We start from the raw sequence: 14,748 nt of genomic DNA on the forward strand, positions 1-14,748 counted from the left end.
TGTTGTCTTTCTGTATACAGCTGTTCTCATATGCCTTTCTTTCCTTATACCGCTCTTCTTCATGGATAGGTTAAGAGTAGGTACCCTAAACATTAACGGGGGCAGGGATAGGAAAAGACAAGCCGTAGTCGTACAATACATTAAACAGAAAAACATAGATGTTGCTTTCCTACAAGAAACACATAGTGACAAAGACAACATGACAGAGTGGCAGATGAGGTGGGAAGACCAACTTTTTTTTAGTCATGGGACAAATTTTAGTACCGGGGTAGCAATTTTAATTTCAAAAAGAATAAAAATAAACGTAACCAGAAGCATTGAGATAGAACAGGGCCGTGTAATAATGGTACAAGCCGAAATTAAAGGACAAAACTTTTTACTTTTTAATGTCTATGCCTTTAATAAAGGAAGTGAGAGAATGAAAACATTTTATAAAATAAAAGACGCAATTACACAACACGGTAACAACCACATTGTAGTCATGGGTGGAGATTGGAATTGTACAGAAGATTTTACAGTAGATAGGAACACAGAAGAACCGCACTCTCAATCTTCTGATGTACTCAACAACATAATCAAAACATGTGGACTAGTAGACCCTTGAAGAGAAAAGAACCAGGGAACAAAACAATACACATGGATAAAAACCACTGAAGAAAGAATAAGTGCTGCAAGACTGGACAGAATTTATGTTACAAAAACTTACAGAAATAAAATCCTAATGAGCTCTATTCATCCTAGTGGTTTTTCCGACCACCACATGGCTGCAATAGATCTTACACTGTCTGAAAACACAAAACCTCGTTTTTACTGGTGTTTTAACTCAAAACTACTTCAGGATCAAAATTTCTGTTTTAAATTTTTAATCTTTTGGGAAGAATGGAGAAGGAGGAAAGGGGATTTTACATCCTTAGGCACATGGTGGGAGGTGGGGAAAGTACAAATTAAAATATTTTGTCAACAATATACAGCTCATACAAATGCAATAAAAAAAGGTGCAGTTGAACAATTGGAGAGGGAGATAACAAACATAGAAAAATGAGATACTTGCTAAAAATAAAGGGGAAAAAAGAAACTTTTTAGAACAAAAAAAGAAGGCACTAAGCTCCTTTTTACACAAACAAGCCAAGGGAGCCCTAATAAGATCACAAATCTCCAACATCAAAGACATTGATGCCCCAACCACCTACTTCTTTAAACTGGAACGGAAAACCCGACGACAGAACCAAATGCTGTACTTAAAACGTCCGGATGGCAGCACAACTACATCCTGTGAAGAAATGAGAAGGGTTGCAGTGGATTTTTATAAAGACCTGTACCACAAGGAGATCACCGGCCCACAATGCAGTGAGGAATTAACAAAGGAATTACCAAAACTAACGCAAAAGGAAGCATTAGACACGGACATCGAGCTGCAGGAACTGAGCACAGCAGTAAAACAACTCTCTACTGGTCGAGCACCGGGCATCGACGGTCTCCGAGCCGAATTTTATAAACATTTCTGGGAAACACTGGGAGCAGATTTACACGAGGTTTTTAACTGGTCTTTTAACAACGGGAAATTACCGACAAGCTGCACACGGGCGGCTCTATCTTTGCTTCCAAAAAAAGGAGACTTGGGTGTTTTAAAAAATTGGAGACCTGTAGCTCTTTTATGCACAGACTATAAAATTTTATCAAAGTGCTTGTCAAACAGACTAAAAGAATATATTAGTGAAATAATACACACAAGTCAGACATACTGCATACCTGGACCCACGATAATAGACAATGTTTTTACAGTACGTGACATGATAGAATTGTGTAAAATGAATTCCTTTGACTTGGGTTTTTTATCTTTGGATCAAGAAAAAGCCTTTGATAGAGTGGACCACACGTACTTATTTAACACACTAAAGGCATTTGGAATGGGAACAAGGTTCACAGCGTGGGTCAAGCTTTTATACACAGACGCATGCATCATATTGAAAGTTGGAGGAGGGCTTAGCTATCCTTTTAAGATACAACGGGGGATTAGACAAGGGTGCCCACTGTCAGGGCAGTTATATAGCTTGGCCATCGAACCGCTTTTACAACAACTAAGAAAAAACATGAACGGGTTATCAGAATATGGCATGCCAAATAAAGTAGTGACATCGGCTTACGCAGACGATATAATGGTTTTTACCACCAAACAAGAAGACATGCATGTCCTCTCCAATAGCCTAAGAAAGTATCAGGCCGCATCCTCAGCACGTGTCAATTGGAGCAAATGCGATAGTCTAATAGCAGGTCAGTGGAAAGAAAAACAGATTCCCAAACTCCCAGAGAACCTGCAATGGGGAAGAACAGGAATTAAATACCTGGGAATACATTTAGGGGACGAGAACTACATGCAGAAAAACTGGGAGGGCCTGGTGGAGAAGGTAAGTGCAAAGTTGTCTAAATGGACCTGGGTCCTGCCCCAGCTGTCCTACAGGGGGAGAGTACTGGTCGCCAACAATTTGGTCGCCTCGATGCTGTGGCATAAGTTCACAGCTCTTGACCCCCCGGAAACAACAGTCAGAGAGATTCAGAGAAGGATGGTCGACTTTTTCTGGAACGGACAGCACTGGACACGGGCACCAGTTCTCTACCTGCCGATACAGGAGGGAAGCCAGGGCTTAATCGATATACAAAGCCGAATAAAAACATTCCGTCTTCAGACCGCACAAAGACTGCTTTATGAGAACGAAACAACATGGACTCACACAGCAAGCCAGTTATTTCAAAAAGTCGAGGATCTCAAATACGACAGACAGCTGTTCATCATGAACTTAAACGAGATTAATACATCCAAAACGTCAAAGTTTTATCAGACAGTTTTAAAAGCGTGGTCTTCACTCTTGAAAACCAGCAGAACGGGGGGCCAGCCGTGCCTTTCTGTAAATCAAGAACCACTTTTTAGCAACCCACTGATTCCAGCAAAAATCCTGACATCATGACGGCGTTTCCAAGAAGCTGGAATTATGAAACTTGGGGACTTGAGGGCTGGTAGAACATGGAAACCCACAGCTACACTAGTGGAAGAGACGAAAATCCAGTCTCATCGAATACTGCAGAGAATAATGGGAGAGGTGATTCTAGCGCTGCCTCGAGAGTTCAAGGAGACTTTAAAACGGGACTCCGGAGGGGACCAGCAACCTTTCCCCCCTCTCTCCATCTCTGCAGCAGCAGAACGACCGGAAACCAACGGAGAAATACTGTCCTTCAAGATACCACAACTGACGGACTTTGAAAACGCCACCAAGAGAGCCTTATACATTACCAGTGTGAAGGTGAACCATCAGAACTCTCTGGCCGGGGTAAAAGAGTCGAGGTGGTCGGATCTGCTGGCGCCGGGTTCTTCCCCACGGGGCAGCTGGAGGTCCCTGTACAAACCCCCTGCGGAGAAGCGTACAGCTAATCTGCAGTGGAGGATCGTGCACGGGGCCGTGGCCACAAACAGACACGTAGCACATATCGACCCTACCGTAGCTACAGCATGCCCATTCTGTGGGAGCGATGAAACTATAGTGCACCTCTTTTTAGGATGTGAGAGGTTAAGGTCAATGTTCAACACCCTAAGAGTATGGACAGCAAGGTTTGAGCAAGCCTTAACAAAAGAGTTGTACATTTTCGGCCCAAAATACTCAGCTAACAACAAGAAAAAGATCTGCATAATAAATTTTTTAATTGGCAAAGCAAAACTGGCCACATGGCTTACAAGAAAAAACAAAATTAAAAACGATGGCACCCTAAATGCAGAAAACATGCTTAAAATTCTCGTAAAAACCAGACTAAAAATTGAATTCGCATATGCAACAATGACACAGAAGCTGCAGGATTTCCATGAAGTTTGGGGACAGGGGGGAATTTTATGTAGTGTAGAAAATGACTTGCTTTTTTTAACCTTTTAATATAAATTTATGCACTATATATGGAAATGTCATCTTATCTTACTTTATTTATTAACCTTTTATTGTATTTTGAGCGTGTCAATGCTGTTTTATGAACTCGTGATGTGTTTACTCCACTACCGTTTCACATGGACTATAAGACATCTGTGCTCCTCTTGGAACATGACAAAATCAAACCAATACAGATCGATATCCTGTGATTATACTTTTATTGATGTTCTGTCTACTATACAGGTTTTATTTTTATTTATTTATTTATTTTTTTTCTTACACTTACTTATTCATGAATGTTAAACTGTCAAAAAAAAAAAAAAAAAAGAAAAAAGGGGGGGGGGTGGCGACCTGGTATTACTAGGTGCAAGTATGTACATGTGTGAATGTGTGTGTATATATGAATGTATGTGTGTGTGTACGTGTGTGTTTTTTTTTATTTTTTTATTTTTTTCCCAGATTTTTGTTTTATCTGAACACTTTAGTTTTTTACCTAGTTTTTTTTAACCCCATATATATATCCAATGGGATGGATATGACATGATTGTTTAAAAATAAAAGACCCCTAAAAGTCAAAGTCTCTCTCTCTCTCTCACACACACACACACACACACACACACACACACACACACACACACACACACACACACACACACACACTCTCTCTCTCCAGTTACAGTATAAATGTAAAATCCCAGAGAAACACACTCTAGTTCCCCCATAGTGCCGTTTTGATTGTTGGATTTTTGCTTTAGAATATTTCCGACCCCGGCTGGTTGTATGGATAGTTTTTGATGAATTTTGTTAGACCTCACTTGTACAATAGAATCTCACGAGAATGGCAAAGATCACGCTGGTCCAGTGAGTGGTATCTGTCGAACCCATACCCATGGATGTAACGATGAATCATAATTACTGTAGCATTCCTGAGCCTTCATTATTAGACCTGGCATGTGTTAAAATAGAAGAACTTTCTAATGAAGTGGAGGAGCTGAAAAAAAACAGCTACAAGAGCTACATGTTCAGTGTGACTGTACATTTACAGAACACAGTACAGGGTGGTATTTACAATGTGTTATCTATATATACTACTCTTAGTCTACCTCATAAGATTCTTGTCTGGTACAGGGCTGCTCTCTATCACTTTATCATACAGTATGTCTGCATTTCACTACTCTGTCTGGTTTGCACTCTCTGCCATCTGCCCTTACTTGTATATTGTATTTGTTTGTTTTTTTAATATGTATAATTGTATTTATTTATATTTTTATTTTTTAAATTCTACTTTATGTATTTAATGTTATCTGTTATCCACCAAGGGTCTGAGAGTAACACAATTTCAGTTCTCTGTAAGTCCTGTACATGTGGCAGAATTGACAACAAAGTTGACTTTAACTTTAATAAGTTCTTATACAGTATATAATAAATATATATTCTTATATAATATGGTTGTTTTGCAATTACAATGCACATCAGTAACGTTAATCCGTGGAAGATCCTGGAGACAGCGGGTGTAGAACGTAGCCATTCATAAACCGCAATAGACTGAGCCCTATTGAAAAGAACGCGGAAGTAGGTGTGCAAGTAGCGCATAGAGAGATAAATAGAGAGATAAATATCTGCCAATGTGGCCACTGGACAGAAAGACTGTCTGTTATGAACTGATAAAAATCCAAATGTTAAATATCATACGTCTGAAAAAGGCCTCTGTGTGTGTGTGTGTGTGTGAGCGTGCATGCAAGAGTGCAGGCTTTCCTGTGCAGGTGCATCCCCTCTCCACCGCCCCCCCTGCCTTACACCCAGTGTGTGTGTGTTTATGTGACATGTACCTTATTTGACGGATGTTCAAACACTTTATAATGTGTGTTTTTCTGAATCAGAGTTCATGAGTGTGTGTGTGTGTGTGTGTGTCTGATGCCTGTCCTGCTCTCCTCTAACAGGAAGTCTCCTCTCTGAAGAACAGCATTCTGGGTATGAGCATGTGGATGATGAGCTTCTCTCAGGTAAAAAAGGCCAGAGTGTGAGTTTGTCTGACTCCATTAACTGAAAGATATTCGAATTGCAATTAAAGATGAGAAATGACTAAAAGTGTCCTTTCTGAGACGTGATTATGATGTATTGTATAGAATAATTACAGTAACTCCAGTGTTTTAATGCTGACACATGAGATCTTACAATCAACCTTATCTTACTTTAAGCTTCTGAAATCCCTCTTATCACATTTATCAAAGCTTCTTTGGATGAGGATTTTATTGAGTATAAATGTGTTTAAAAGCCCAAACACACAAACTCTCCTTTTTCAGTAAAGTCTGGGATTGGAGAAAAGGCTGAGTATTATGATGATGTCATCGACACCAGTGACTTCATAAGTGGGTGCAGTTGTTAACTGATCAGATCAATTGAGTGACTTGACATTAAACCATGAGGTCAGAATGTGATGGAGCTGTTTGTACAGAGCCTCTGCTTTTATTTCATTTAGGTGATACAGGAAGAGTTGAGCCACCAGAGGACTACGATGATAACGTGGAGGGTGTGCTTCTGTTTTGGGATTTGTTTTAGAGAGCACACACACACACACACACACACACACACACACAAATCCACAGTGTACAAACTGCCACTTCAGTAAACTTTAAATCTCTTTAAATCTCTGTGTTTTGGTGTAGAGGATGAAGCTGAGAATTATGATGAGGCCATTACAGCTGATCAGAAGTCAGTTATACTGACAGGTATGATAATAATGTGACAGTGTTGCATCCACAAGCATCCAAATGATCATTAATGACATTCATGTGGATTTAATAGCTTTTATCTCTACATTCTGACAGAGGACGTGTCCGAGAACTATGATGATGCAGTTACGGCTGAAACAAACACAAACATCACCACAGGTCAGGGAGTTTCTCTGTTATTTAAAAAAATCCCCTTAAACATTTCTATAATAAACTTTAAACAATGTGCTGCTGAATTCTGCATTCTGATTGATGTTGATTAATTTTCTATAACAGCAGCTCTGACATACTGCAGCTGTAAATCACAGGTTTATATTAATGCACTCGTTCCACTACATTATGGTTTCTATAGTAACAGCTCATCCACAGGGACATGTACAGCAGACGCTCCACATTAACTGATGAAAAACAAACACACAACAAAAAAGTCTTGCTATAAGTGTAGTAAAGTGTAGCTCCAAGAGCTCACAGTGCTGAGACGCTAAATTCTGATTAACAAACATCTCGTCTGCTGCATTTGACAGAAGTCACACTCACATCTAAAAGAACTCAACAATTCATAATGTGGGGATTAATTCATTTCATTTTAAATAATCACACGACTTCCTTTTTACCTTCTTATGATATATATTTATTTATTTTCATAATGCTGCTGCGATGCAAGTCACACCCACATCTAAAACAATTCAGAAGTAAATAATGTAATTATTGACATAAATAAAATTACTTCTGTCTATCATTTTATCTTACAGTCCTTAAATGTATTTGTTTAAATACTAATATGATGACATTATGATGGCGCCGGTGAGGTCGGCTGCCGTCACGACCGCTCCGACCATCTTTTCTTTGTTTTTGTTCTTTAAGTTAGTTTACAGCATTTTAAAACAGGCAAAATTACCACCATGGGGTACATTAGTTATGATAGAGACACTCTTGTTTCTATTGGTATACAATGTACTCACAATTCGAGGTTTTTAACTCCGGATCCGAGCTGGCCGAGTGAGATCCTGAGGGACAACAAAGGACGCGACGCGAAGCGGCGGCCCTGAGGAAAACGAGCCGGCGTCAGGAACAGGCTGAGAGCCCGTGCACACCGCACACCTCTGCCTAGCATCCTGCTCGCCAACGTCCAGTCACTGGAGAACAAGCTCGATGACCTCAGGGCCAGGATAAAGTTCCAGAGAGACACTCGGGACTGCAATCTCCTCTGCTTCACCGAGACATGGCTGAACCCAGCGGTGCTGGACCACGCCATCCAGCCGGCCGAGTTCTTCTCGGTTCACCGCATGGACAGGACGCGGGACTCGGGGAAGTCAAGGGGAGGCGGCGTGTGTTTAATGGTGAACAGCAGCTGGTGCAACAGCGCGAGCGTTGTTCCTCTCACACGCTCCTGCACACCAAATCTGGAACTACTGTCCATCATGTGTCGTCCTTTTTACCTTCCTCGGGAGTTTACATCGGTCATAATCAGCGCCGTTTATATTCCACCACAAGCGGACACGGACACTGCCTTATGCGAGCTGCATGAGGCACTCACACAACAACAAACACAACACCGGGACGCTGCGCCTATTGTGGCGGGGGACTTTAATAGTGCCAACCAGAAGCCGTGGGTGGATAAAACCATCCGCGACGCTCTGAAATCTCGCACCGCTGCCTACAACACGGGACTCGCGTCGGGGGACATGGAACCGTATAAGGCTGCGTCATACAGCGTCCGGAAGGCGGTGAAATAGGCGAAGCAGCGCTACGGGAGGAAACTAGAGTCACAACTCCAACAGAATGACTCTAGGAGCCTGTGGCAGGGATTAAGAACAATAACGGATTATAAAGCACCAACATCCGGTATGATAAACGTAGACGTGACTCTGGCAGATGAGCTGAACACTTTCTATGCTCGCTTCGAGGCTGCAGCTAAAGATGCTAGCGATGCTAATGCTAGCGGCGCTAACGGCTGCAGACAGGAAGTCACTGCCAGCACCGGAAGCGCGTTCATCATCACAGAGCATGACGTGAGGAGAGGCTTTAAAAGAGTGAACACCAGGAAAGCAGCAGGACCAGACGGCATCTCAGGCCGTATCCTCAGAGCCTGCGTAGACCAGCTAGCACCTGTGTTCACAGAGATATTCAACATCTCTTTATCTCAGTCGGTGATCCCCACATGCTTCAAAGAGTCCATCATTGTTCCTGTCCCAAAGAAACCTTATCCTGCTTCCCTCAATGATTATCACCCTGTAGCCCTCATCTCAGTAGTGATGAAGTGCTTTGAACGCCTGGTCAGAGACTTCATCATCTCTTCACTACCAGACACACTAGACCCACTACAGTTCGCTTATCGTCCAAACCGTTCCACGGACGATGCAATCTCTCATCTCCTCCATACATCTCTCACTCACTTGGACACCCGGAGGGGGAATTATGTGAAAATGCTCTTCATCGACTACAGTTCTGCATTTAATACCATAATTCCCTCCACACTTACCACCAAGCTGGAGCACCTGGGACTCAGCTCATCAATGTGTCAGTGGATCTCCAATTTTCTGACTGGCAGACCACAGGCAGTAAGGATGGGCGGACATGTCTCAGCCTCCCTCACTCTCAGCACTGGAGCCCCCCAGGGTTGTGTTCTGAGCCCCCTGCTGTACTCTCTGTACACCCACGACTGCGTGGCCACTACCAGCTCCACCACCATCATCAAGTTTGCTGACGAGATTTTTGTGGTGGGCCTGATCACGAACAACGATGAGACGGCCTACCTGGAGGAGGTTGGAAATCTGGAGAACTGGTGCCAGAGAAACAATCTCCTCCTGAACGTCAGTAAGACAAAGGAGCTGATAGTGGACTTTAGTACAAAGCAGGTGAGGAACTACCAGACCCCCATCATCAACAGGAGCCCAGTGGAGAGAGTGGACAGCTTCAAATACCTCGGTGTTCACATCACGCAGGACCTGGCATGGTCCTGTCACATCAAGACCGTGGTAAAAAAGGCACGGCAGCGTCTCTACCACCTCAGATGCTTGAGAGACTTTAGACTGCCCTCCAAGGTGCTCAGAAATTTTTCCTCCTGCACCATAGAGAGGGAACAGCACCATGCAGGACGGACGAGCTCTACAGAGGGTGGTGCGATCAGCTGAGCGCATCATCCGCATCGAGCTCCCTGACCTGCACTCGATCTACAACAAGCGGTGCTTGACCAAGGCCAGGAAGATCGTGAAGGACCTCAGCCACCCCAATAACGGACTGTTTACTCTGTTGCGGTCTGGGAAGCGATTCCCCTCCTTGAAGGCCAACACAGAGAGACTGAGGAGGAGCTTCTTCCCGCAGGCGATAAGGTCTCTCAACCACAACCACACCACTATGCAGAACTAACAATCTTTTAATAATTGATCAAATCTATCAATCTTCTTACATCCATGAACACTATGGACAATTACACGCTCACCTTCCTTCATATCTACACTACATTTTGTACATCTACATCCTGGACCATTGCACAAAGACACTTTAATAACTTTGCACACCTACCTTCACAACTACACTACATTTTACAGTTTTACGTTTACATCCTGGACCAGTGCACAAAGACACTTTAATAACCTCTGCACAAACACACTTTGTTCTATGCATATTTGCACACACAGTACAGTATATTTCAATTTGTACAGTATATTTCTATTTTTATTTCTATTTTTATTTCTATTTTCCTAGTTTAATTTATTTTTTTATTTTATTTAATTTCTATTGTATTTCTTTTATTTATATTTATTTCTTATTTGTAAACTTTAATTCTCTTTTAAAGAGTGTGCTAAATAAAGTACTCCCAGCCATTGCATTGGGCAGCAAATAAACTCACTCGTCTCTCCAGCATTCTTCCCGGCGTAAAAACGCTACATTGGTGTCAGAAGTGGGATGGAGAATAAAGGGTTCGAGCGCACAAAGGAGGACCTTCTAAAAATCCAAGCGGGCCGCCGAGTAGCGGAGCGACTACTCGCACAGAAGAAGCGCTTTCCTGGCGGAGCTAGCGCGAGCACACCACGTCAACCAACGCGGAGCGGGAAGCAGAAAATCCCGGCGCTGGATCTCGGGGCGGAGGCTGGCGCTGCGCCGGAGCAGGATACAGCGAGGCCGAGCGCGCTGAGCCCATATCGGCGGCACACCGCGGCGGAAGAGCCGAGCGACCGCCCGCAGCTCAGTGGCGCTCGGTTCGTGAACCTAGCCGGGGACAGGGCTACCTGTCGCGGCTAGGCCTCGACACTGCTTCCGAGATTCCGCGACGACGCCGAGGCCAGGGACCGCCGGACTACCACTGCAACGTTCTCAGGCCTGAGGGACAGCCGGACTACCGCTTCAACGTTCTCAGGCCTGAGGGACAGCGTACACCAGCAGCCGCTAACCTAGCGCCGGGTGGACGGTTGGGGAGCCCCGCGGGGCTTTACATCGACTGTGTGCCAGACGGTGTCTTACTGCGGGCGCTCGTGGACACCGGCTCCACTGTTTCCCACGGGTTGTGGAACTGTGAACCGCTCATCGCCAGGCAGAAGGGCCCCACCCAGCGCTCGCAGGCACCGCTGCAAGACTTTTGGGTGGGGGCACCTATGGGGCGAATGGGCGTGGACACTCACAGCCAGCTCGGCTCTCCGATGTCATCTACCGGGTGCGGTTGGCAGGGCGGGCACGAGTTTTGTCCCACCGGGACCGTCTTGCGCCTCACCAGCCGCACGCCGGGGAACCATCGAACTCTGGAGGCCGGACCGCCTCAGGACTACATTCGCGTTCACCCCTCACCTGCCAAAGGACGCCGGCGTTCCCACCGCCAGCGCCGACCGCCTCCACGCCTCCGAAACGGAGTTCGTCATGGTGACCAGGGACGGTCACAGCTCGGGTGGGAGCAGTGTGGCGTGGGCGGGGCGGCGGCTGACGACCAGCATGCCTTGCGGGGATGTCGATGTGTGTTCACCATGTTGGGGAAAGGTGTTCTGGTTAGTGGCTTAGGCCCTGTTGTGTGTGAGACGGGTGTGACGTGTGAAATGTGTTCCAGTTCAAGCTAGTGCTGAATTGGATGTAGGCTCCTGAGTGAAGGCGCAGCTCATGCCTTACATGCTGTGTGCTAAATAAAGTACTCCCAGTCATTGCATTGGGCAGCAAATAAACTCACTCGTCTCTCCAGCATTCTTCCCGGCGTAAAAACGCTACAATATATTTAATATAATATATTTTAATTATATATGTTATTATTAATTAATCTATTTATTTATTTATTAAAATATTTAATGTGAATTGCACCTAGTGGTCACACAGGAGACCAAGTATATATAATTTATTTTTTATATATTAATGGGAAAATGCACCGTTCCTATTGGTTAATCCTTTTTCTCACTACAGCAGCTGGTAGACAATAAAACATCATTAAACTCTTATAATTTAATAGTGTATATATTTAAATAGTTACTTTTCGCTCCTCACTTGCATGGAATCCTATAATAATTTAGTGTTAATATAAAATCAGTATAATCAAGTTAATATGTAATAGTTTATATATTTAAATTATTTCTGTTATCTTTATTTTTCATATAAACGTCGTGTTCTACTCAGTAACTCAGTATTTTACTATAAGATCAACACACACACTGGTTTATTACTTCTTCATTTATTTGTTGATTAGACAATCCAGAAGATTATGATGATGTCATCACTGAGGAACAGGATGGAGGAGAGACAGAAGGTGAGTGACTTCTTGTTTATTCTGTAATGTACATAAGTGCACAGGCAGCAAAGTCAAAGATTAGATTATATATGATTAGATTATATATGGTATATAATAAATATTAACTTTCAGAAGAGTTTTTAGAACAAATGTTCTCTCTGTTCTGTCATTTAACAAGTGCATTTATTAAAGAGTTTAGATAAGACCTACTGTAAATATTACCTGTGATATATAATATAAACATCAGCTGACTGTTTTTAGAACAAATCTCTGTTCTGTCATTTAACAAGTGCAGCCAGATTTATTACACACTTTAGATAAGACCTGTATATTTATGGCTCTTTTATTTCCACATTTTTATAAACACAATCTTGTAAGGACTGAAATCTATTTATTCCAAACATTTAACAGGGAAATAGAAATGTAATACTATATAAAATGTATTATTGTTTTGTAGCATTTCTACAGTTGAATCAGTTTGTAAAATGATGTGAAATTTGATGGACATCTCTATCACATCTTATACACATGGCCTGTGTTAATATTAAGAAAACTCATCTGATAAATGTCCTCTATTTTCTTTATTTATTGTTTAAAGATCAAAGAAATCCTACATAGTGCATCATTTACTGTATTTGAAGGTTTTACAAAACAATGACTATTAATCCAATACAAAGGAGATATTAAAGAGGTAAATGTGTTTATTTTACAGAATATGATGAGGTGGAGGAGAAATCTCAGAAAGACAGGGACCATGTGACTGAGACACGCCCCCAAAGGCCTTTTCTCAGGAAATTACATTTCAACTTTTATAAACACAAACAATGATTTGATTCTACTTCCAATAATTTCATGCATTCTGAACCATGTTCATTTTCTCACCTTGTTATTAGCAAATAGATTAGGGAGAGTTAAATCAGCTCCATTATTACTGAACCAAATGTTTCCAGCTTTCCTTTTACAACACATTTCTGACAATTCATCTGAATATCTTGTCTTTGTAAACAATATGCAAGCAATATATACGTCTAGGTTTCATGCTGTGTGTTTAACTATAAAACATATCATTGAAATGAATGTTTTGTTGCAGTCTCTATTAGGGAGCTGTGTATGTTGGAAGTTTCATTACGGATTCTCAGATTTTCATGTGAAATTCTCAGGTTTCCTTCAAACTCTCCAATTTCTTTCCTTATTCTCAGGATTTTGTTTAATAATCTAATATTTCTTTAATATTCTCAGATGTTTGTTTTGTGATCTCAGGTTTTATTCAATATTCTCACTTTTTAATGAGTGCTGGCTCGTTCATTTTAATGTTACATCTTAATAAACAATATACAAGTAAAGGTGACTTTTTAGCCTCGCAGAATGAGAACAATTCAATATTTTGCATTATGCAGAGTTTTATTCGCTTTTTTTCCTTTTGTGTAACAATCATCTATTTTTATACAATTAATGAAATGAAAGTGTTTTAATGTTTATTATTTTTGTATATTGTGATGATCTGTGTTTGAGTTGAGTAAATCACACGCAGGGAAAAATTTATACACACAAGTGTATACTGCTCTACTGCACCATGTTTATGTTTTTATTGTGTTTATTTTAGGACTTTTTTGGAATTACAAATCAAATGTCACTGTTCTTGTACAATAACAATGAAGATTCTATTCTATTCTCAGAAACACACAGATAAATACACAAACTCACATAATAAAAACATTTATATATTATTTTAAAATAAATCAGAATTAAACACATGATGAGGACTTACATTAACACCAACATTACACACATCATAACTCCAGATATAAACACTATTATTCATGGGTTCATATATCATGGAATTTCTTTTTTCATAGTTAATGATAACTCCAATATTATTGTATTTGCTATTTTATTATTAATAAAAAGAAAAAGGGAAAAGGGATCCCACGACAAGCTGTGAAGATGCCCTTCATTACCTGTAGGGGGCAGTCGTGTTTCAGTCTAAAGTATTGTGTGTCTACTGAAGCCGAAAAATGTTATGTCTCTTAGGCGCCCATTGACGGCAAGCTCAAACTGATATGTATTTATTCTTCATTTTCATTCAGAATTATTATTATTATTAGTAGTAGTTCTCCAAAATTATTATTATTATTATTATTGTAACGCACCCGCGCGTGTGCAAAAGGACTACAAAGATGTATGACGATAGCCTATAACAGTATTGTTTTATTGTTTTTATGCGCTTTAAACGCAGATGGGTACTGGTGGCTCAGTGGTAGGTGATTCGCCTGCCATGCAGAAAACCCGGGTTCGATTCCCAGCCAGTGCTCAAATTTCCGGTGCTATTAGCTAAAATACCATGATATAGCCATCACATTATCAAGTTATGCTTCAGTACTAAATGCATGTTTGCAATTGAGAA

At 41.6% G+C, this 14,748-nt stretch overlaps 1 protein-coding gene across 1 annotated transcript in view; it reads left to right on the forward strand.

Moving 5' to 3' along the window:
* LOC128533935 (antigen WC1.1-like) overlaps positions 1-13,619 on the forward strand; it is a 35,831-nt gene extending 22,212 nt beyond the window's left edge. The window contains exons 12-18 of the mRNA XM_053508169.1: positions 5,849-5,911; positions 6,212-6,277; positions 6,388-6,438; positions 6,575-6,637; positions 6,737-6,799; positions 12,303-12,362; positions 13,057-13,619. Coding sequence (XP_053364144.1) covers positions 5,849-5,911; positions 6,212-6,277; positions 6,388-6,438; positions 6,575-6,637; positions 6,737-6,799; positions 12,303-12,362; positions 13,057-13,172 — 482 coding nt within the window. The 3' untranslated portion in view covers positions 13,173-13,619. The remainder of the gene's footprint in view (positions 1-5,848; positions 5,912-6,211; positions 6,278-6,387; positions 6,439-6,574; positions 6,638-6,736; positions 6,800-12,302; positions 12,363-13,056) is intronic.
* The last annotated feature ends 1,129 nt before the right edge of the window (positions 13,620-14,748 follow it).

Source organism: Clarias gariepinus, chromosome 12 (genome assembly GCF_024256425.1).
Source record: "Clarias gariepinus isolate MV-2021 ecotype Netherlands chromosome 12, CGAR_prim_01v2, whole genome shotgun sequence".
NCBI classification, from domain to species: Eukaryota; Metazoa; Chordata; class Actinopteri; order Siluriformes; family Clariidae; genus Clarias; species Clarias gariepinus.